The sequence below is a fragment of the Doryrhamphus excisus genome, chromosome 19, assembly GCF_030265055.1.
Source record: "Doryrhamphus excisus isolate RoL2022-K1 chromosome 19, RoL_Dexc_1.0, whole genome shotgun sequence".
NCBI classification, from domain to species: Eukaryota; Metazoa; Chordata; class Actinopteri; order Syngnathiformes; family Syngnathidae; genus Doryrhamphus; species Doryrhamphus excisus.
In genome coordinates this window covers 8,164,557-8,185,433 of record NC_080484.1, presented here as the reverse complement: position 1 = coordinate 8,185,433, position 20,877 = coordinate 8,164,557, and the positions used below count along the sequence as shown (strand labels likewise).

At 40.9% G+C, this 20,877-nt stretch overlaps 2 protein-coding genes across 9 annotated transcripts; one reads left to right on the top strand and one right to left on the bottom strand.

The window, feature by feature from the left end:
• Positions 1–142: 142 nt before the first annotated feature.
• On the bottom strand, positions 143–5,831 carry LOC131107191 (cytosolic 5'-nucleotidase 1A-like). Its single transcript, XM_058056968.1, has 6 exons — positions 5,583–5,831; positions 5,308–5,475; positions 2,294–2,423; positions 2,107–2,229; positions 1,851–2,035; positions 143–1,382 (listed from the first exon to the last, which is right to left on the bottom strand). The coding sequence occupies exons 1-6, from the start codon at positions 5,694–5,696 to the stop codon at positions 1,020–1,022; spliced, it is 1,083 nt and encodes a 360-aa protein (XP_057912951.1). The 5' UTR covers positions 5,697–5,831; the 3' UTR covers positions 143–1,019.
• A 537-nt stretch (positions 5,832–6,368) lies between these two features.
• syt14b (synaptotagmin XIVb) lies at positions 6,369–19,173 on the top strand. Of its 8 annotated transcripts, XM_058056489.1 has the most exons (9): positions 6,369–6,392; positions 7,501–7,548; positions 9,382–9,528; positions 11,538–11,678; positions 12,775–13,031; positions 13,105–13,542; positions 13,607–13,787; positions 13,930–13,986; positions 15,606–19,173. In XM_058056489.1, exons 1-9 carry the CDS (start codon positions 6,380–6,382, stop codon positions 15,920–15,922), a joined length of 1,599 nt encoding a protein of 532 aa, XP_057912472.1. In that variant the 5' UTR covers positions 6,369–6,379; the 3' UTR covers positions 15,923–19,173. The 8 variants fall into 8 exon arrangements, with proteins under 8 accessions (XP_057912472.1, XP_057912468.1, XP_057912467.1 ...); XM_058056485.1 differs by lacking the exons at positions 6,369–6,392; positions 7,501–7,548; positions 9,382–9,528 and adding an exon at positions 9,535–11,396 and having other exon boundaries at positions 12,778–13,031; XM_058056484.1 differs by lacking the exons at positions 6,369–6,392; positions 7,501–7,548; positions 9,382–9,528 and adding an exon at positions 9,535–11,396.
• Positions 19,174–20,877: the final 1,704 nt, after the last annotated feature.

The window sequence follows — 20,877 nt, the reverse complement described above, 5'->3', positions numbered from 1 at the left end:
TAAAAAATAGTAAAAATTGGTAATAATAATAATCATCATATAATAATAATCATCATCATATAATAATAATAATAATAATAATAATAATAATAATAATATTATTATTAATAATAATAATAATAAATAAAATTGGTAAAAGCAGTTCAGCATAAAATAAAAAAACAACTTTAATTTGTTCCATATTTTTAGTCGACACTAAAAATTGAAAATTATAAATCCATACTAAGGCACTGAAATGGTTCAAATATGTAGTTATGCACCTACTACAATGTGAATACAATCAAAACAAACTGTCTTACAGTAACCGCTTAACTCCCTAGCATATTTCATGCATGTTCTTGTTACATGAAAACCCAAAATAAAAACAGAGTAACTTGCTAAAAAAGAGGTGTTCTAACAGTGTAAACAAGTCGCAGAGCCCAACGGTGACATTTAAATGAGGCATGAGCATGAAAACACAATAATGACAGTGTCAAATGTTGACCTAAAGCAACTAAATGGAGTGTAATATTGCTATTTGACAGTGAGGAAGCAGCTTCCCTGGTGCACTTACTGACAAAATGCCTCACATACGAAGATGAATGAATGTATTACACAGTGCAGTACAGTATGGCGTGTAACAGTGTGTCCCTAGCATCTTGAGCTTTGCGGTTGCTTTGTCGGAATGTGCTGTTTAAGTAACGGTAACTGATGATTCATTAATGGTATTCTTCAGACGGAGCGGTTCTGGTCAATTAAAGTTCTGTGGTTATCATCACACTTTCCCCCATCTCCTCCCTTTTCCAGCTAAAGCCATAACATATGTCCATGTCATGCTCTATGGTTATCTTTACACTTTTCCTCTTTTTCCAGCTATGCCCTTTGTTCTATGGTTATCACCACATATTTCCCCTTTGCCGTGACTGGTACCCCAGTAGAGTTCATCAAAAAATACAAAACTACATTACATTTAGAATTCTGTTAACAGTGATGCACAACGTTAATGCTTTACCCCTTTTTTTGTTTGGTGCATGACAAGATCACTCCTCTTTTGGCTGCTCGATGAGTTTTCCTCTATGATATTTCTGTCCAATGCCATAGGGGACGTGAGCAGCGATGGTGCCCAGCTCCTTGGCTCCCTCGATGTGGAACATCTGGTCATCAAAGAAGATGTGCGGTTTTATCTTCTGCAACAGCGGCCCTTTAGGGGCTCCGGCCAGAAAAAGAGCCTCGTCAATCTCCAGGCCCCAGCTGCGGAGGGTCTTCAGGACGCGAGCACCCGAGCTGGCAGCGCTACGGGCTGTGACCAGGAAGGTCCTTATGGGACAATTCAAGCGCTCATTCTTGGCGTAGAATTTCCTCTGGAGCTTCCCCAAAGCCTCCAGGAATCCTTTTAAGGGGCCCTGAAAATGGATTATAAAATCAATGGTTGTTACTAGATGCTTTTTTAAATTAATGCAATTATGACTTTCTTCATTTTTCTTGTAGAATAACTACAGATTTTTTCATTTTTGATGTTTTTGTTGTTGAATTATATTTTCAAAATGTGCCACAGGCCAAAAAAAAATCAGCGGTGAGCCCCAAACATCCCCCAGGCGGCACGGCGGTCAAGTGGTTAGCGCGCAGACCCCACAGCTAGGAGACAAGGGTTCAATTCCACCCTCGACCATCTCTGTGTGGAGTTTGCATGTTCTGCCTGTGCATGCGTGGGTTTTCTCCTGTGTGAGTGTGAATGGTTGTTTGTCTATATGTGCCCTGTGATTGGTTGGCGACCAGTCCAGGGTGTACCCCGCCTCTCGCCCCAAAGACAGCTGGGACCCTCGTGAGGAAAAAGCGATAGAAAATGAATGAATGAATGTTCTAGGAGGTACCTGAGCCAGCGGTTTGTTCTCAAACTCCTTCTCATGCTCAAAAAAAGTATCCAGGCCATGTTTCTTCACTATGATCTCAGACTCATCCGAGAAGAGGACAGCGTCGCCATCGAAGGCCACCCTCAACTGAGTGTCGCTGAGCTTGTACTCCGTTTCGGGCATAAACATGGTGGCGGCGGCAATGCCTGAAGGTGGAAAGAGAACTGTAGTTATGAAATACAATGGTTATTCAACATTAAAAGGAAGCATCACGTGCCTTCTTCAATGGCCTCCGTCACTTTCTCAGCATCCTTGGAGAGGTACAAGTTGGTCATGTACGCTTTCAGGTAGCCGATTGGACTTTTTCCTCCAGTCATACAGAATCTCTCGATGGTTAAATCTGGAGGCCAAACACGGGAAAATGTAACCCTTCAGCAACAAACACTACAAAATAAACAGCGTACCATAGTGATTGATGCTGTTTATGAGGCGCACTCCAACTTGGGCGTGGTTGTTGGTCATGAGGACGATATCAAACAACTCCTCGCTGTCCGGGTAGAGCTCCCTCAGGCGAGCGTTGACCGTCATCAGTGCCTGTTTATGACAGAATGTGGGAAAATGATGCTAATTTTCTTGACAAGACAACCATAGTACCTGCTGTGGAGTAGTCACTAAACAGAGAAAAATATTATTTAAAAAAATATGTGATTTATTACTGTCCAAAACAGACATTCATGAAAGGAATATTTTCATAGTTGTGGCATAGAAAACCTGTTTATGATCTTCTATAACATCTGTAGAGCCCTCTACATACGAAATAGCACCCATAAAGTCACTTTTACATTTGTATTACCCAATATAGGAGCTATAATCAGAGAAAAATATAGACATATTTGATATAATAAGATAATATAGACTCATACTTTAGCAGTTACTTGCTTTTTTTCTGAACAGCATATTCCCTGCTTTAAATGGCTTTACTCTTGTATTACCAAATATAGTAGACATGATAAAAGTAAATATGTAATTTAAGATGTAAATACTTCTCCTGGTCGTGTGTGTACCAGTACGGGAACTTAGTAGACCATGTTATGATTATTCATTCATTCATTTTCTACAAGGGACGCAGGGGGTGTGGAGCCTATCTCAGAACCAAAGCACTGAAAAAGTGTAGGGTATAGCAGAAGCTATTAATACAGCTTTTAATATAGCTTATAGCTTTTATGCTTTTAATATATACACGGCCCAGCCTCACCCAGACCCTAGCTGCAGTGGCCCCCAGGTAAATTTAGTTTGAGACCCCTGCAATGGACAATTTGGAGTGGCCAATTAACCTAGCACGTTTTTGGAATGTGGGAGGAAACCCACGCATGCACGGGGAGAACATGCAAACTCCACACAGAGATGGCCGAGGGTGGAATTGAACTCGGATCTCATAGCTGTGAGGCCTGCGCGCTAACCACTAATATGCCGTGCAGCCGTTATTATTATAATTATGTTATTATTATTATTATGTTATTATTATTGTGTTGTGAGATCATTTTAACCGGCAATAAATGTCTGTTCGGGCGATCACATCTGGTGCTTGTCTCACCTAACAATTACTGACACCTAGTGGCTAATGTAGTATGCCACATTCACAATTACAAAGCTGATTTTTCCTTGTATTTGTATGCTTGAAAATGCTTCATGTAGGCGAAGAATAAGTACAAATTGCTTTAATCATTTATTCATTCATTTGCAGCAACAGATTGAAGACGTGAAGTTGGAACTGTGATGCATATTCATGTTTTTTTTTTTCGACATTGCTTGTATTTTTTTCCCCCTAATTTACTGGAAGTTGTCCAAGTGGGACGGCTTGATGAACTCACAGCTCACATTAACCATCACTGATTGCAATATTGTACCCACAACTTCCTGATGTTACGACATACATTTCACACACACAGAAGAAGTCACTAAGCCCATCATTTGAACATCGATGTATGATACTGCGTATAGAGGTCATCTTTTTCTAGCCAGCTTCAGTTTGATTCAATTGTAAATGATTGTATTTTTAGTTGTTTTGGTGGTAGAGTAAACAGAATCTGGGGTGAGTGGAAAAATGCTCAAGAAAACCATATTTCTACAGGTTGTGTTTAAGGTGCAAAACTAGTATTAGAACAAAATAACCATAACCAGACATTGCATCCCATTGAGAGCTGTGTCTAATATTGTTGTTACGTAAAAAAAAGCAGCTCTTTCCAGTTCTACATCAAAGCAAACTACAACCAACCTGAATTTCGAGTTGCCTAAGAGGTTGGAAGCAGACTATTTGATTTTTTTTTTTTTACATACTCATCAAACCTGTTCATTCTCCACATACTGTACAAGTCCTCAGGCCCTGACTTGTCATTTTTGGACAATCATTGGGAAGAGAGGTGTGGCCCCTGCCAATACACGAGTTAAGCATTTTCTAAGAGCATACCCTGTAAAAAAGCCTGTGAATAGGGGTGGGTGGGTTGATTCAAATATGGATAAAAAGGGTGGTATCATTATAAAATTGATACAAGCGATACTAGTGTTTTTTGTGGTATGGTCCTCGTATTGTATTTAAATAAAGGCTTGCTCACAAACGCATTATATTGGGACTGTCTGTGTAGCTTGTCGTTGCAACTCTGTACACTAGATGACAGCATAACTGCACTTTTTGGGAATTTTACCCATCATTAACAAACAATGCTTACTTTCATGTCACCTGTGTATTAACCAAGCTACAGTGACACTTATTAAAACCGTTTTACGCCAAAGTACGACATTCCCGGTGTAGTGACACCCTGCAACACCACACTGGCTAGCTTTATCACAAACACCCTCATAATGCCGCAAGCCACGATGGCCGCCACTGCTGAGGTGTTTTTGTTTTGGAAAAGTTAACGTTGGATTCTATGTTGCTATGTGAAATCAATTCACCCAATAAGGAAGTTCTGGTAATGCTTTACAATGACCAAAATACATGTTATCATAAATGTACCTGTTACTAAATGGTCACAGCATGTGCATAAAAAGCATAACATGTTGTTGGAGGTGTTTTAATGTAGGCTGCATAGGTGTATCCCATTTTTTAAAATATCTGTAGAAGACAGATGATGGGCTAACCATTGAGCTGGGATAGGCTCCAGTATACCCGCAACCGTAGTGAGGATAAGCGGCATGATGGATGGATGGATGGGCTAAATTCTCCCCAAAAGTGCACTGTTCCCCCTACGCACATACCAGACTTGGCCACACATTATAATGCATCTGTTCATGAATATAGTGAGATATATTACAAGTACAAACTTGTATGTAGCCCAGGAAACATAATAAATATTTTTTGTCATTACTCTTGTGTGATCTAAACTGCTACCAACAATCGGAAGTCAATCAAATGAAACACACACACACACACACTAAAACCAACGCCACAGATAGATTGTAGTCCTGTGAAAAGTATTACCTTGACGAAAGGGAAAGCAGCTCCTGGCTTGAGGGGTTCATGTTCATGTTCCACCTGATAGGTGACATATTTCTCTACTCCTTCTTTTTCATAGATGTCCCTCTCTGCCACCATGTTGAAGAGGGTGCGGGAAGACACCGCGATGGTGACAGCAAATCTGGGTTTAGGCTGTAAGAGATGTGGACAAATACATACATTAAAATAGGCATTAAAAATTGAACCGTTGACAATATGAGCTATGACTAGGCTAACAGGCTTTAGACGCCACTACTTACCGGTCTCGGTTTGTTAGTTTTGAGGTTATCAAAAAAAGCTTTGGCCGCCGCCCAGTCTTTTTCCTCCGCGGTGTCCTCATTTGTGCTTGATTGGTTTATTTTTATTTCGCTCATATTTCTTTCAAAAATGTGTCTGGGAGATTTAAAACAAAACAAACAGTCTAGCAAAAGAGAAGGAACTGTTTGAAGGGAGGAAAAAAACTGAGAAAGTTTGCGGAAGTCTGAAAGTGCAGTAGGTGTGTCGCCGTGATGACGTCAGCACCCTGCGTATTCATTGGCTTGTACATACCGGAAGTAGTGGAGTTTGTATAGTAGATAATAATAGTTATATCATATAATAACACGAACAGTGTTGACTATCTAATGACATTTATACTATCACACTACAATTCAAACTTTATATGTCTACTTGCAAATGTATACTGTACAGCTAGTTCTGCGATATAAATAGTTGTAACGTAATATGCCGCAGTTCTCATTGTTCTGCAACACTGACAAATACATTTTTAAAAATGCTGCATAATGATTTCTTTCGGCAATTAAATCGCCATCTGGTAGTGAGATAATTAAGACCTGGCACTTTAAATGAATTTGTTTACTCATTTTTATATTAAAAGAAAAGGTTATATATATTATTTGCTGACATAGCATGCTGCAGTGCACCTGCTATTTGTTCATCCACACAATAAGACAATGTGTACGTGTCCCACACTTGAATGACCTCTGTGCGCGCGCACACACACACACACTATCACACCCCCCTCCCACATACTTGGTAGAGTCCTGGACGGAGCATCATGGCGGTGGACGGTAAGTGTTTGCTGTCAGGTGTCCTGTGAGGGACTCTGGTGAAAACTTTACAGCGGCGACATTTTGTTTGGAATGACATGAATGTGTTTTATTGGTGGGAAGCGGAGGGAGGGGTAAAGGGAGGTTATCCAGACGCGAAGGAGCTTTAGTGTTGCTAGTGCGGTACTGATGCAGTGGAATGTTGCGATCCCATCACGGGATGCGTTCAGGTTCAAGTCATGCTGGAGTGATGGTGGTGGTGCGTTCAACGTAGTGACGTTTGAAACCAAAATACGATGGATGACCCACTCGAACGGCTAATATTTATTTAACCCCCCCTCCAACTCTTAAGACGAAAATCACGTGCGTTCAGGCGTGCTATTGGATCACGTGACTGCCACTTTGTTGTTGCTGGGACTATATTAGTTAGCGGATGGCTCTGCTTGACGCGTAGCCAAAAACAGCACTGGTGATTAGTAATTATAATTCATTTTAACATTATTTTCCCTAATCTACCACTGCACGCCTATCTTGCTAGCACAACCACTCACAAGACTTACCTACCCCTTTAAAAAATACATACTATTGCATGAATTGGTAATTTATTGTAGTTTAAACAGTGAGTGATGTTAACAAGACTACAGAAATACAGTATACAGTATATACCCCCCCCCCCCCTTTCCGGTTGGTTGGGACTGTAAATTGGTGCTCCGTGTTCTGCTGATTGCTACACTTTTTGACGTTGGCAAGCTTTTGGGCTGATAGGATGAATAGCCAGGAGAAAGTTTCAAGTGGATTGGCCTGGAAAGGTTCGGTCGGCTGTGTGACAGACCACAAATCAACCTCTTTATTTGCTTCTGTTTTTTTTTTTAAGGGATCTTTAACAAAGTTAATATTTTTATAACACCTGTTACTCTTTTTTTTATCCACACTTTCTGAGCCCCAGACCCACCAATGACTGTATTCTAACCGGTATCCAGGGGTACAGTACTTGGATGGATATGTAGCGTTTGTCACCGATAGAGGGTGCTATTGCGTCTGTGTTCTAGCTTCTTTCAAACAGCATAGGATGTATGTTTCTACTGCACATGATACAGTACAGTATATCATATCTTTACAATCTTTCCAGGTGGAGGGAGGAACTGTGGCGTACACGAGCTCATCTGCGCACGACGAGGTAACGCCAACACTCACAGTGGTTTGTCCCATATGTTCCTATATGAACAGTACATGCACACTTTTGATTGGAAGTTTGTCGGCCCGACAAGCTGCTGAATTATGAATGGCGTATCGGGTTTTACTTCACTTCAGCAAAAGCAGGCGGCGGTACATTCATGATTTATTCAGCATCCAGGTTTTGTTTCGTATCAGAGGGGTCGTGTATGTGTAAGCAATGTTTGCAGACTGTCTAGGTCCTTTTTAAACACGCATGACCTTACTAATGGGATTCACAGTAAGGTTATTTGTCGCCATAGTGTTGTCTTTTGTGTGGCAAGGTTCCTATTTCAACTGCCAATTGTTGTTTCAGACAGTTTTGGCACATCAGCAAATGACGATTTGATGCAAAATCAAGTTTAGACTGGAAAAAATAATAATATAATGCAACAAAAAAGGCCCAATTTGACAAAAAAAACAAGTGATACATCTATTTATGATAGTAAAATCATCATTTCGGACATTAATAATAAAGAAGAAAGACATGAAGTGTCCACCTTCGGCCATCTCTGTGTGGAGTTTGCATGTTCTCCCCGAGCGTGCGTGGGTTTTCTCCGGGTACTCCGGTTTCCTCCCACATTCCAAAAACACGCTAGGTTAATTGGCCACTCCAAATTGTCCATAGGTATGAATGTGAGTGTGAATGGTTGTTTGTCTATATGTGCCCTGTGATTGGCTGGCCACCAGTCCAGGGTGTACCCCGCCTCTCGCCCAAAGACAGCTGGGATAGGCTCCAGCAACACCTGCGACCCTTGTGAGGATAAACGTTAGAAAATGAATGAATGAATGACATGAAGTGTTGTAATATTCAGAGAATTAAATACCACTTCGGAAAAAAAAGAAAAAAAATAAATTTCTGATGATAATATGAGAAAAAAATCCAGAAAAAGTGTTATGAGAGTATTATGAGTCTCTGACTGTTGTGTTTACGTTCATATGGGAATTTAAAATTCACCTGACGAGTATACAATTATTGGGATTACTAATACTAATGTGATATTCTTGTGTATATCTTAATTGTATTATATTATATGAGTATATATGAGTGATGGGTCTTGCATTAAAAAAAAAAACACATTTCCAAGGACAACTGGCTCCATCTCCACTTTCCAGCATACATGGAGCGAGGGTTCAGGTTCCCTCAGGGCTTTAAATTATTCAACTATTGTTGACATTTGCCGAGTATTGCCGTATACGATATGGCTAAGGGCTCGCAACACGTCGGGATACAGTGAGGTTTTTTTTTTTTTTTAAATAAATAGATAGACAGCCTGTGAGGCCTGCTGTTGTATGTTGAACTTGATGTGACGTCCAGGAGGAGCTTTTGTGGAAAGGCAGACGGTAAGGTTTCTTTCTGCTTGTGATTTTAGCCTCTATCACGTGTGCAGTGTGCACTTGTTCGGCTTCATTGTTCTTTATAATGCTGACAAGGCAGGCAAATGGTCAGAAAACCAAGCGACTGGTACATATGACACATATACAGTAAATGTGGGGATGGTGGGTTAAGGTAAAGTTAGTGTTTTTAAGGTAAACAACTCTAATTATCATATCTCGATTGGCGTGATAAAGTTGAGGCCCATAGTGGTGTTGCAGAGTTAACTAGGTCTCCGTTTCGCTCAGATGGCTCCCATAAAAATAGCACAGGCATGATTACATGCAACACGGCTGGCCTACATACAGAGCTGCTACCCCTTAGAAGTGTAGCGACCACTCACTGTGTTTATTATTTAGACAAACTGACATCACTGTTAATGCAGCCGTTTAATAAATACACACGTCTTGTCTGTCTCTGCAGTGTCTCCTGAGCTTCTGGGAGTCTTGTCGTCCATCGCTGCCTTCATGGCATTGATGGCGCTGTTTTTTCTTTACCTCAGCAACAAGCTGTCAGTGGACAGTCCCGACACGCTGCCACATCTCAGTGGCTATCAGAACAAGCACACAGGTGATGGTTGCACCACAGTAGTTGCTAATATTACTGTAATTACTACATTATGTTTTTATTGCTGTACAGCTGGTCCTCTGATTACGTTTGTGTTCTGATCCAGTTCAAAAGTAGAATTTTTATCCTTAATGGTTTATTCTTAGACGACACATTGCAGCCAATGCAGTTTTCTCCACAATGTGTCATTTCACTTTCAATTTATTTGACGTATGGAGGGTGAAGTCGAATAGAACAAAAGTGATGTCCTTTTTCTGTGTGGCGACATAACTCGGTATATGTAACCGAGGACCATCTGTACATCTGAAGGGGTTACGATAGTAAGTGAATTTGGATATACTTTAGAGTAGTCAGTGTACAGCTTGCGGTCATTTTGGAGGTGTTTTTGGTACTCGTTATTATGTTGGAAAACTACATGTGGCCCACTTTCCCAAGGGAGGTGATCATACTCTGCATTATGGTCCATAAAACCCTCAATGAACCACAGCTACCCAGCTCCGGTAGCACTCGTGCAGCCTCAGGCACCAGCATGCTTGCTTGACTGCAGGCCAGACACAGTTATCACTATTTAGACAGTAATGGCTGTGTATTGGGCGGCACGGCAGTCAAGTGGTTAGCACGCAGACCTCACAGCTAGGAGGTGACTCCAAATTGTCCACAGGTATGAATGTGAGTGTGAATGGTTGTTTGTCTATATGTGCCCTGTGATTGGCTGGCGACCAGTCCAGGTTGTACCCCGCCTCTCGCCCAAAGACAGCTCCAGCACCCCCGCGACCCTCGTGAGGAAAAGCGGCAGAAAATGAATGAATGGCTGTGTATTGACTTACTTCAATGTATTGTACACTGACTACTCTGAAGTATATTATCATCCTTTGAGAATATATATATATATATACGTATATATATATATATATATATATACTACAGTAAAATGGTGCAAAAATGTATGGAGTATACTGTGTAATGTATGTATTTGATGTCAGTGTGCTAACAAGCACATGTCCGTGATGAGCTAACCTGCGGAGAGATGGCCTTCTTCAAGAGCTTTCAGCAGAACCTCCCATCCGTCAACATCTCCTCCATCTTGGATTCGGTCAGCAGCCGAGTGGACGACCTGGCCAACGCCGTCAGCGACGTCACGTACGCAGTCAGCGACCAGCTGACCGAGCAGGTCAACACCATCATCAACAAGGTTCAGGAGGAGGAGGATGGCGAGCAGGAGGCAGCGCAGACGTCCACTGCGCAGGAAGGGAAAGTGGGCAGTAAAAGCGTGTGGCCGCTGAGCAGAGAATCAGAAACAAGTTCAAGCGCTAAAAACAACCAAAGCGGCGATGCAGCAGAGGCGGAGTACACGGCCAGCCAGCTGGAGTGGGAATGGAGGGACGGATGCTGGCGGGTGAAGAAGACAGAAGCCGAGTTAGCAGAGGAGGAGAGGAGGAGGAAGGAGGAGAAGGAGCTGCAAGAGAAGAGAGAGCAGAGAAGGAAAGAGAGGAGACAGAAGCGCTTACAGGAGGCAGCCATGTTTCAGAAAAACAATCCCCAAGATGAAGAGGCCGCAGAAGATGACGGATTAGAAAGGACAAACCCAGAAAGTCCCGGTGAAGAAGCAACTCAGCACAGAGGGAGTGACGACCATGATGGACCTGAAGCGACAGAGGAGAACGACAGAGAGCATGAGGAGGAAATGTGCAGCCTGGAGGGTGAGGGTGAAGGTGAAGGCGATGACGAGGAGGCGCCTGATACTGCTAAGTCCAAAGTGAAAAAGAAGAAGAAAGATAAAAAGGAGAAAGTCCCTTCCAAGAAAGCAGATAAGGTGACCAAAAAGAAGGAGAAAGGCAAGAAGAACAAGAAGAAAGAGAAAAGCAAACAAGGTTAGAAGGTGTGCAACTTGGATGCTTTCAACTTCTCTCACTTGAATCCGCCTCACTGGACCGGAATCGCTCACTCTATTAAGTGTGCTGTCACTCTTTGTATCTTCTGTTCTGAAATAACGTCTGCTTGTCTTCTACCAGAGGCCGTTCTAACAGACAGCGAGGAGGAACGTGGCCCAGAAGCTGTGGTCCAGTCCAATGTGAGCACAGTGTGCAACAGCAGCAGCAACATGCAGGCCACAGAGCAGGAAGGCTACAGCAGCGAGGCCTCGAGTGAACACGGTGAGTTCACGAAGCCAGTGTTTTTCAACCTTTTTTGAGCCACGGTAGTAAGGTTTCTTCTGTAATGTTACAAAATGTCACCACGACCTCACACGTGCATCAATAAGTCTATCGGAGGAACAAGTAGGTGTTGCCACACGGACCAATATTACATTGCTATGCCAGTCTTTACACCACAGACACTCCACAGTAGCCACGTTTTTACATCACCACTTTTTCTCTTTCCGAATGACCTTTTGGGAAACAATGGTATCCATAGAAAGGAATATTCCAATCTCTTGTCTACATGCTCCCTGAAAATCAACCAGAATAGTCAATAGGGCATGCCCAGTAAAACGTAAACATCAACATCACGTGATACCGGCTTCCCCAAGTTATTCTTTCACTTGTTGGAATAACTCCGTATTGCCAGTTTAGTTTGATTCAAAAACAAACTTTGCTTAGTCCAGTGCTGATTGCTGGCCTCCATTTTTAAAAGTGAAGAACGTCTGGATCTGCATGTTACGTCATATCGCACCGCAAAGAACGCACCCGGGATAAATTTAAACAGGAAAAGATCAAATTCAATCTTGCTAATATTTTATAATTAAACTCAGGACATGTTTTATATAGACATATATTTTCTTTTTTAATAAAACTGCACTTGTGAATGGCGTATAGAAGGGTTTAGATTCTGTTCCACAGATGGCGCTAATGCATACGAAAGCTGCTTGCCAACCGCCAATAAACAACAGAAGAAGAAAAACACCACGAAGAAGAACGCAGTCTGACAACTTTCCGTTTGAGCGGGTACAAGATACCTCAATCGGATTAGTTAAAGGAATATTATATTTCCGTTTGAGCAAATAAACCAAATGCAATTGGAATATTTGGGTCCATGTATACTATTGACATAATGGCTATTGACATCATATTTGCTGATTAATAAATGTTAATTATAAAAAGTGATATTGGATAATTCCTCACGGCACACCTGACGGTTTCTCAAGGTACACTAGTGTGCCACGGCAGAGCGGTTGAAAATCACTGCACTAAGCGTCCGCTGGGTGTCCCTCACCAGGACTTGACACCCTCCCGTGTGTCCTTGTCGCCAAAGCAGGTAACAGCATCCAGAGGATGAAGAAAAGCCCGTCCCTCACAGAGGGCCAACCTCCCCCGTATCAAGACCGGGACCGCGGATCGGCTGCACGGGTGTGCCGTTCTCGCTCTCGTGCGACACGGGAAGTCCGGAGAGGGTCGTCCCCTCAGCGCTGCTCCAGTGAGGCCAGTGTGGACCAGGACACGGAGAGCTACCTTAACAAAGGCTGCGAGGAGGACATACCCAGTGACAGCACTGCTGTGGTGGGACCAGAGGTGAGAGACTGCCAGAGCGGATTTGAAAGAATTAATTCATAACCGATTGGATAATGAAATTCCCAACATTTAGGACAGTTCTGGTCCGCAGCTCCCTACGGCCTACGAACCAGAACCGTTGGGAAAATACGGCACGCTGGACGTGGCCTTTGAGTACGACTCCACCGAGCAGTGGTTAGCCGTCACGGTCACGGCGGCGACAGACATCCCCGCCCTCAAACAGACAGGCAACATCTCGTGGCAGGTCCACCTTGTACTGCTGCCCACTAAGAAGCAGCGGGCCAAAACGGGCGTCCAGAAGGGCCCGTGTCCCGTTTTCACTGAAACCTTCAAGTTCTCCAGAGTGGAACAGGAGGCCCTGGGGGACTGCGCCGTACGTTTCCGGCTGTACAGCATCAGACGGATGAAAAAGGAGAAGGTCCTAGGCGAGAAGGTCTTCCATCTGACTAAGCTCAACCTCCAGGGGAAAATCGCTCTTCCAGTCACGCTGGAGCCTGGATCTGAACTTACAGTGAGAGATTTATATCCCTTTTATATTTCAACGGGGTCCTTTTTCTTATACGGGGTCTTTTCAGGGCTGTGGATCGGTGGTCAGCGTGTCCCGCAGTGCAGGAGCCCTGTCCTACAGGTCCACAGAGGACTCCTCCTTGCCAGAGATCCTCCTGGGCCTCGTTTACAACTCCGCCACAGGAAGTTTATCTGCAGAGGTCATCCAGGGGAGCCACTTTAAAACCACGTCGTCCGATAAACCCGTCAGTAAGTAAAACTGATCCGACTCCAATTCTTGGATTCTGTGCTGTCTACTACTATTACTTGCCTTTTTCACCATTTTTTAAACTATTCGATTCCTCTTTGTTTCCAATCTTGTGTGACGTGTGTGTGTGTGTGTGTGTCGCAGATGGTCTTTTTTGTTGTGTAAAACATTTCGTTGGGGGACAACTTTATATCATGAGAGGTAAGAAATTATTGTTTATAAATGATATGACTTTTTTCATCCCAATAGTCACTTAGAGCAGGGTTTCCCAAACCCACCTTTGTCCTATAAACAGTACATAGACGAAATGCTGTGTTCTCAGAGCACTTAACTTATTATTATTATAAGATTCAGGATTGAAATGAAAGCAGGGGGATAAAGGAAGCCCAAACTTTTAATATGTGGCGTACACCCAAGACAGAATTAATTATCATACTTTTAATAACTGCATTCAAGACTGGCATGATCGGTTGAGTGGTTAGCGCGCAGACCTCACAGCTAGGAGACCAGGGTTCAATTCCACCCTCGGCCATCTCTGTGTGGAGTTTGCATGTTCTCCCCGTGCATGCATGGGTTTTCTCCGGGTACTCCGGTTTCCTCCCACATTCCAAAAACATGCTAGGTTAATTGGCCACTCCAAATTGTCCATAGGTATGAATGTGAGTGTGAATGGTTGTTTGTCTATATGTGCCCTGTGATTGGCTGGCCACCAGTCCAGGGTGTACCCCGCCTCTCGCCCGAAGACAGCTGGGATAGGCTCCAGCAGCCCCGCGACCCTCGTGAGGAAAAGCGGTAGAAAATGAATGAATGAAAGACTGGCGTGATGACCAGAGAGCTACGTTCCAATCATAAACTGTATAAGGTTCCTAAAATATCGTGACAGGTCAATAACACTCAAAAGGTTATTACTTGGGCCTATACATTTTTATTTTTATCGTGCAATAAATATTTTACAATAAAAATAATTTTAAAAATAATATTTGCAAAAATGAATCATATTTTAATGACCTATCATGGCCCACACTTTGGGAATCACTGACTTAGAGAAAATAACTTTGCACAGAAATTGCAAAAAAAAAAATTCTCAGTTTTTCTATACTGTCTTTACTGGACACTATAGACAGATTTGTTCATAGAATACCCACCAAACGATGAGTAACTCTGTTTCTATCTACTTTCTTCCTCTGTCTGTGATGATGAGACATTCAAGCACACTGCGGATTTCTTGCAAAGTGGCCAAATCAAACTATACTACAGTCATCCCTCGTTTATGGCAGTTAACTGGTTCCAGACTCAACCAATCAATCGGGATTCAATATCAATAAATGGAATATTTTTGTAGTTATGGCATAGAAAACCTTTTTAAGACCTTCCAAATATGGGTTTAACATAATTAGAGTCCTTGAGACATGAAATAACACCCCTATAGTCACATGTATATGTGTATTACCCAAGATAGCAGATATAATCACACAAAATAAGGAATGTTAGACATAAATAAAATAGTATAGACTAGCAGTTAGCAGTTTGTTTGTTTTTTCTGGACAGCGTACTTTCTGTGGTATTGTAATGGCAATATAATAACATAACAATAAGTAAATGTGTTAAAATTTACTTCAAATCAGGCTTGTTCCGCAACCCCTAAACTAGTTTTTAATGAATGGTGTAATCCATAAGCTAACGGCATTAAATATGTGTATTATTAATATAATATAATATTCCAAGAGAATAAAACGTTGCACTCTGCTGCAGAATGCGGCGCTTGTCGCAATACACACTTTCCACCACTTGATGGCACTCTCTCCACACATTCCTGGCAGACACTTACGTCACACTGAGCATGCTGGACTCCAAGGGGAAGGAGATGTCCAAGTGCAAGACAGCGGTGTGCCGAGGCCAGCCCAGCCCCACCTACAAGGAGACCTTCGTCTTCCAGGTGGCGCTCTTCCAGCTCTCTGAGGTGTCGCTGGTGTTGTCAGTGTTCTGCCGCCGCAGCAGCATGAGGCCCCGGGAACGCGTGGGATGGGTCTCCTTGGGACTCAACAGTACCAGCGAGGAGCAGCTGGCCCACTGGACGGAGATGAAGGAGGCCGAGGGGCAGCAGGTGTGTCACTGGCATACGCTTACCGACACATAGAAAGGTCAGGATGGATCCCTGCAGCGTTCCCTGGAGTCGGGGAGTCCGGGAGTCGGTTGTGTGGCTGTGATGCACACACACACCGACCTTGTAGGTGGAAGCTTCCTTCTGCATCCATGAAGGCGGCAACACTAAACAGCAGGGTAAAAAAAAAAAAACAACAACACACAGACGATGGTGGCGCTTCAAAACGTTCGGATATCTGAAGATACCTTTCAGCGTGACGGTCGGCCCATAAGCATACATCCAAACCACTTCCTGGAATGGCCCAGCCGCAACCCAGACCTAAACCCTATTCAACATGTGGGTTAGTGTTGCTTCCACCTAAAATGACTGAACCAAATATACGACAACCCTGGGTATAAGACAACCTTTTTGGAAAAATTTTAAATATTTAAAATATTGTATTTTGATATATAATATACTGTAGCGTAAATTACAAAATAATTATCTAAATAACATTAAATGATCATATATATTGTATAGTTTAATTATAACTGTAATATTTACTTATTACTTTTAAAAACAGTCACATAGGCTATAATATATGCAAAAGCAGATGGTGAAATACCGTATTGTACATTTGTCCCAATATAAGACGACCCCTTTTTTAACTCATTTTCTAGAAAAAAAAAAGTCAAAAGACCAAAAAAGGACAAAGATTGTTTGCTAACACTTTTGACACTTTTTAACTGTTTAAGTTTTCTCTGTAGTACGACCGAGTATTAGGGCCACAGAAAAATAACTGAGATTTTGACAATAAAGTTTACAAGGAAACAAAAAAAAGTTGAACATTTACAAGAAAAAAGTTGTAATATTACGAGAAGTCGTAAATCTATGAGGAAAAATCTTTGCAAGCAAAGCAGTTATACATTTACAACAAATAAGTTTTTAATATTGCGAAAATAAAGTCGTAAGCTTACGAGAACAAAATCGTACAGTTACGCCCCCCCCAAAAAAAACTGTAAATTTACAAGAATAATGTTGTATGTTTGCAACAAGAACGTAGTACGTTTCCCCCCAAAAAAGTTGTAATATGACAAGTTAAGTTGCACAATTACACCAAAAAACCTGGTAAATTTACAAGAATAAAGGCATAAATTTATAAGAAAATTACATTTACAAGTTGTAAATTTACAAAAAATGTTGTTATATTACAAGAATAAAGTCGTAAAAAAAAATTGCGATAAAAAATTGTACATTTCCTTAAAAAAAGAATAAAATCATAAATTTCGGAGAAAGAAGTTGTCAAATTACGATAGTCGTACCGTTACAACAAAAAAAATTGTACATTTACAAGAATAAAGTTGGAAATTTAGTTGTACATAATTGTACAGTTCCAAAAAGAAGTTGTAATACTGCAAGGATAAAGTCGTAAATTTATGAGAAAGAAGTTGTCAACTTACGAGAATAAAGTCGTACAGTTATGACAAAAAACCTTGTCAATTTCCAAGAATAAAGTCGGAAATTTATAACAAAAAAAAATTTACATTTCCGACAAGGTAGTACATTTCCCAAAAAAAAGTTGTACTATTGCGAGAATAAAGTCGTAAATTTGTGAGACAGAAGTTGTAGAGTTACGAGAATAAAGTCATATAGTTACGTTAAAAAAAAATTGTAAATGTACAAGAATAAAGTCGGAAATGTAAAACCGAAAAAGTAGTTAGTACATTTCCCCCCAAAAGTTGTAAAGTTGCAAGAATAGTGTCACATAGTTACATCAAAAAGACAAAAATGTTACAAGAATAAAGTCGGAAATGTAAAATCAAAAAAGTAGAACAATTCCCCCAAAAAGTTGTAAGAATAGTGTCGCACAGTTACGTCAAGACGACATGTAAATTTCCAACAATAAAGTCGGAAATTTACAAGAAAAAAAGTTGCACATTTGCGCCAAAAAAGAAAAAATGTGAAAAAATGTTGTAATACTGCGAGAATAAAGTCCTATATTTATGAGAAAGAAGTTGTCAAGTGACGAGAATAAAGTCGTACAGTTACGACAAAAAAAAAAACTTGGACATTTATAAGAATAAAGTCGGAAAATTTATGAAAAAGAAGTCGTACAGCCAGTCAGGACAAAAAATATCTATATTACAAGAATAAAGTGATAATATCTCATGTGTTTACGACTTTGTTCTCAAAATCTCCGATTTATTATTCCCCGCCCCCCCAATGTGGCCCCAATACTCGATACTCAAGGCTGTTTTATAGGGGAAAAAAATAGTATAGCAAAATAGTCGGTAAGATTTTTTTTTGAAAAGATGAGAAAAGCCTGGCATTTTAAAAAAAGGGTGTGCTGACTTTTTGTGTCCACTGTGTGTCATCATATGCCTGCGGAAAACTGTTTACAACATACAGACCCTCCCATGTAGCATATATTGTACACTCTTATATAGTATATATGTATATGCATAGGACACATTTACTGTTTCAGTACCTCGGACCAAAGAGCTGAGTGTTCTGCTCCAGATGCCACCAGCATAGCAGATGTTTCTTTAAGGGTCACAAGCAAAAATGCATTGACTGTTAAAAAAACAAAAAAAAAAACAAAAAAGGGCCTACTACATGCTGCAACTTTGCTCACAAGCTGCAACTCCTGTACAGTTTGTTTACATGCGCCACATTATGCAAGATTCATCGTTTGTTATCAGTCAAGAGGTTTACCAGATATAAAGCATTTCTTAACTTGCTTCAGGGGTGTCCAAACTTTTTCCAGCGAGGGCCACATAGTGGAAAATGGAGAAAAAAATGAATTTCAACTATGTGAAATGCAGTTTGTTTCTTATGACTATGACTAAATAATTCTTCTTTAATATTTCAACTTTATGCGACGAAAACATTATTTTTCCTCATAATATTAAGATGTATTTTTTTCAATTTCTACTAGTGCTTTTTCTTTTTTAATTTTCCAAATGTTTCAACTTTATTCTTGTACTTTTTCCTCTCCCTATGATGACTTTATTCCCCATGATATTATGACTTTATTCTGTGAATATTATAACTTTTTCCTGAAACTAATAATGTTAATATTGTTAACTATAATATGGTAAAATTACTGCAGATTTTTCCATTTCTGTTTTTTTCAAATTTAATTATTTCTCATAATTACGCCTTTATTCTCCCAATTTTTAACTTTTAAATAAATAACTTTTTTTTAATGTCAACCTTTTGCCGCTACAGTCACATTATATTTTCTCATGAGTTTATTCTCATAAAAATGTTTTTTGTATGATTATGACTTTCTTGTAAAATGTTGTAAATCTTTTTTTATATTTTGTATTTCAACTTTCTTCTACTCAATTTTTTTTCTTCTTTTTTTTCCCCCCAACTTGACCTAAATAATTACGACTAAATATTACGACTTTAACATTTAAACTACTACAATGAAATTTTTCCTCACAGTACTTTAATGTAATGAAATTGTGACTTGTTCTCCTAATTGCACCTTTTTTTTTTGTACATTGTAATGTGCCACGGGCCGCACTTTGGACACCCCTGACTTACCAGACTTACTTAGTCTTCCTATAAACAAAAGAGCAGCTTGTGTTTCACCATTCAGCCTTCTGACAAGTCAGCCGTGTCCATTCACGCACAAGCACGGTCTTCTCTGCTGAGATATGCAAACACACCAACAGACCATGGAGGTCTTACTCGCTCGTTCCATGTGAATGGATCGTAAAAAATGTAACTGTACAGCAAGATGTTTGTCAATCTGACCTGCTGTTGTCTTCACGTCGAGCCACGTCTTCTGAACAAATGGGGTTTGATGTCCAAGATGTCTGTTGGCTGCAGTCCTCCTGCATGGAATCACTCACATGACACATTAGTTCATTCCAGTGACATTCATTAGATGTAAGTGATAATAAAAAGGTAACAAGTTGGAATTGCAACAAAAAGTCAATATTTTTTGCTTTTTTATTTCCATTCACCCGCCGAAGGATGACATCGCGTACATCTGACTACTCTGTGCACCTTGCAGAACGGCTACAGCATTCCGCAGAAATTTTCCCGCTCTGAGCCACGGAAAACCAGCTGTGCCACAAACCCCCTTGAGGCAAAAAAAAAAAAAAAAAAGTGAGGATTGAACTTCCAAAATACCAGCTGAGCGCCTCAGAACGGGCTGCGAAGCAAAAGGGGGACAGCAATAAAAGTGAAAAACTGTATCACATCTGCCTGTAAATGGTCTCCACTTGGACACAAATGCTATCATGAGACCCCCCCCCCCCCCACCCTCCCTCCTCAAGAGGAACATGGCACTAGCTAGTTTTCCTTGACATTCCGTGTCAGAGTGGGACCTCTTTGACATCAGAGATAGTAAACTACGTCGTCCTGTCAGTTTATTGCATGTGTCATTCAGTCAATAATAAGAATAAAAAAAGTCAATAAATATACAGGAGCCATTGACTTAAGAATGTCTGTTTCATAAAAAGCATCCTGACAGAATAAACCTCTCTCGGCGACTTACAGGATCTATTTTTTTTTTTAAATCACCATGAAATAAAAGCCTTTGGGAATCGTAAACATGACAGGTTGAAATGGATCAAGTAGCTCGCAGAGTAGTCTTAATTAATACGGGCGTACCAGACTGCGTTTCCTCAGGCCGGAAAGCAGCAAACGTCGTACCTTTTGGCAAAGAAAACATTCAGAGCATTTTTTTTTTAAAGAAAACAAAAACAACCACAAACAGAAATAAAGTGTAACCAATATGGCGACACTTGTAAAGTGACATACACGTCTGTGGTGGGAGAGTTCTGTACAGATGGGTGGACATACAGGGATGAACTCGAACTACCCCAACGCCAGGGTGCTGGAACCCGAATACTAGAATATTAAATATTCGGAAATGAAAAGTCTTGTGGTGTTTGACAGCCGGGATTATCCACGTCTGTGAAATGACTACTTTTTTATACTCTTTTACAATGAAATGACCAAGGTGTATTAGAGCCACATGGAAACGA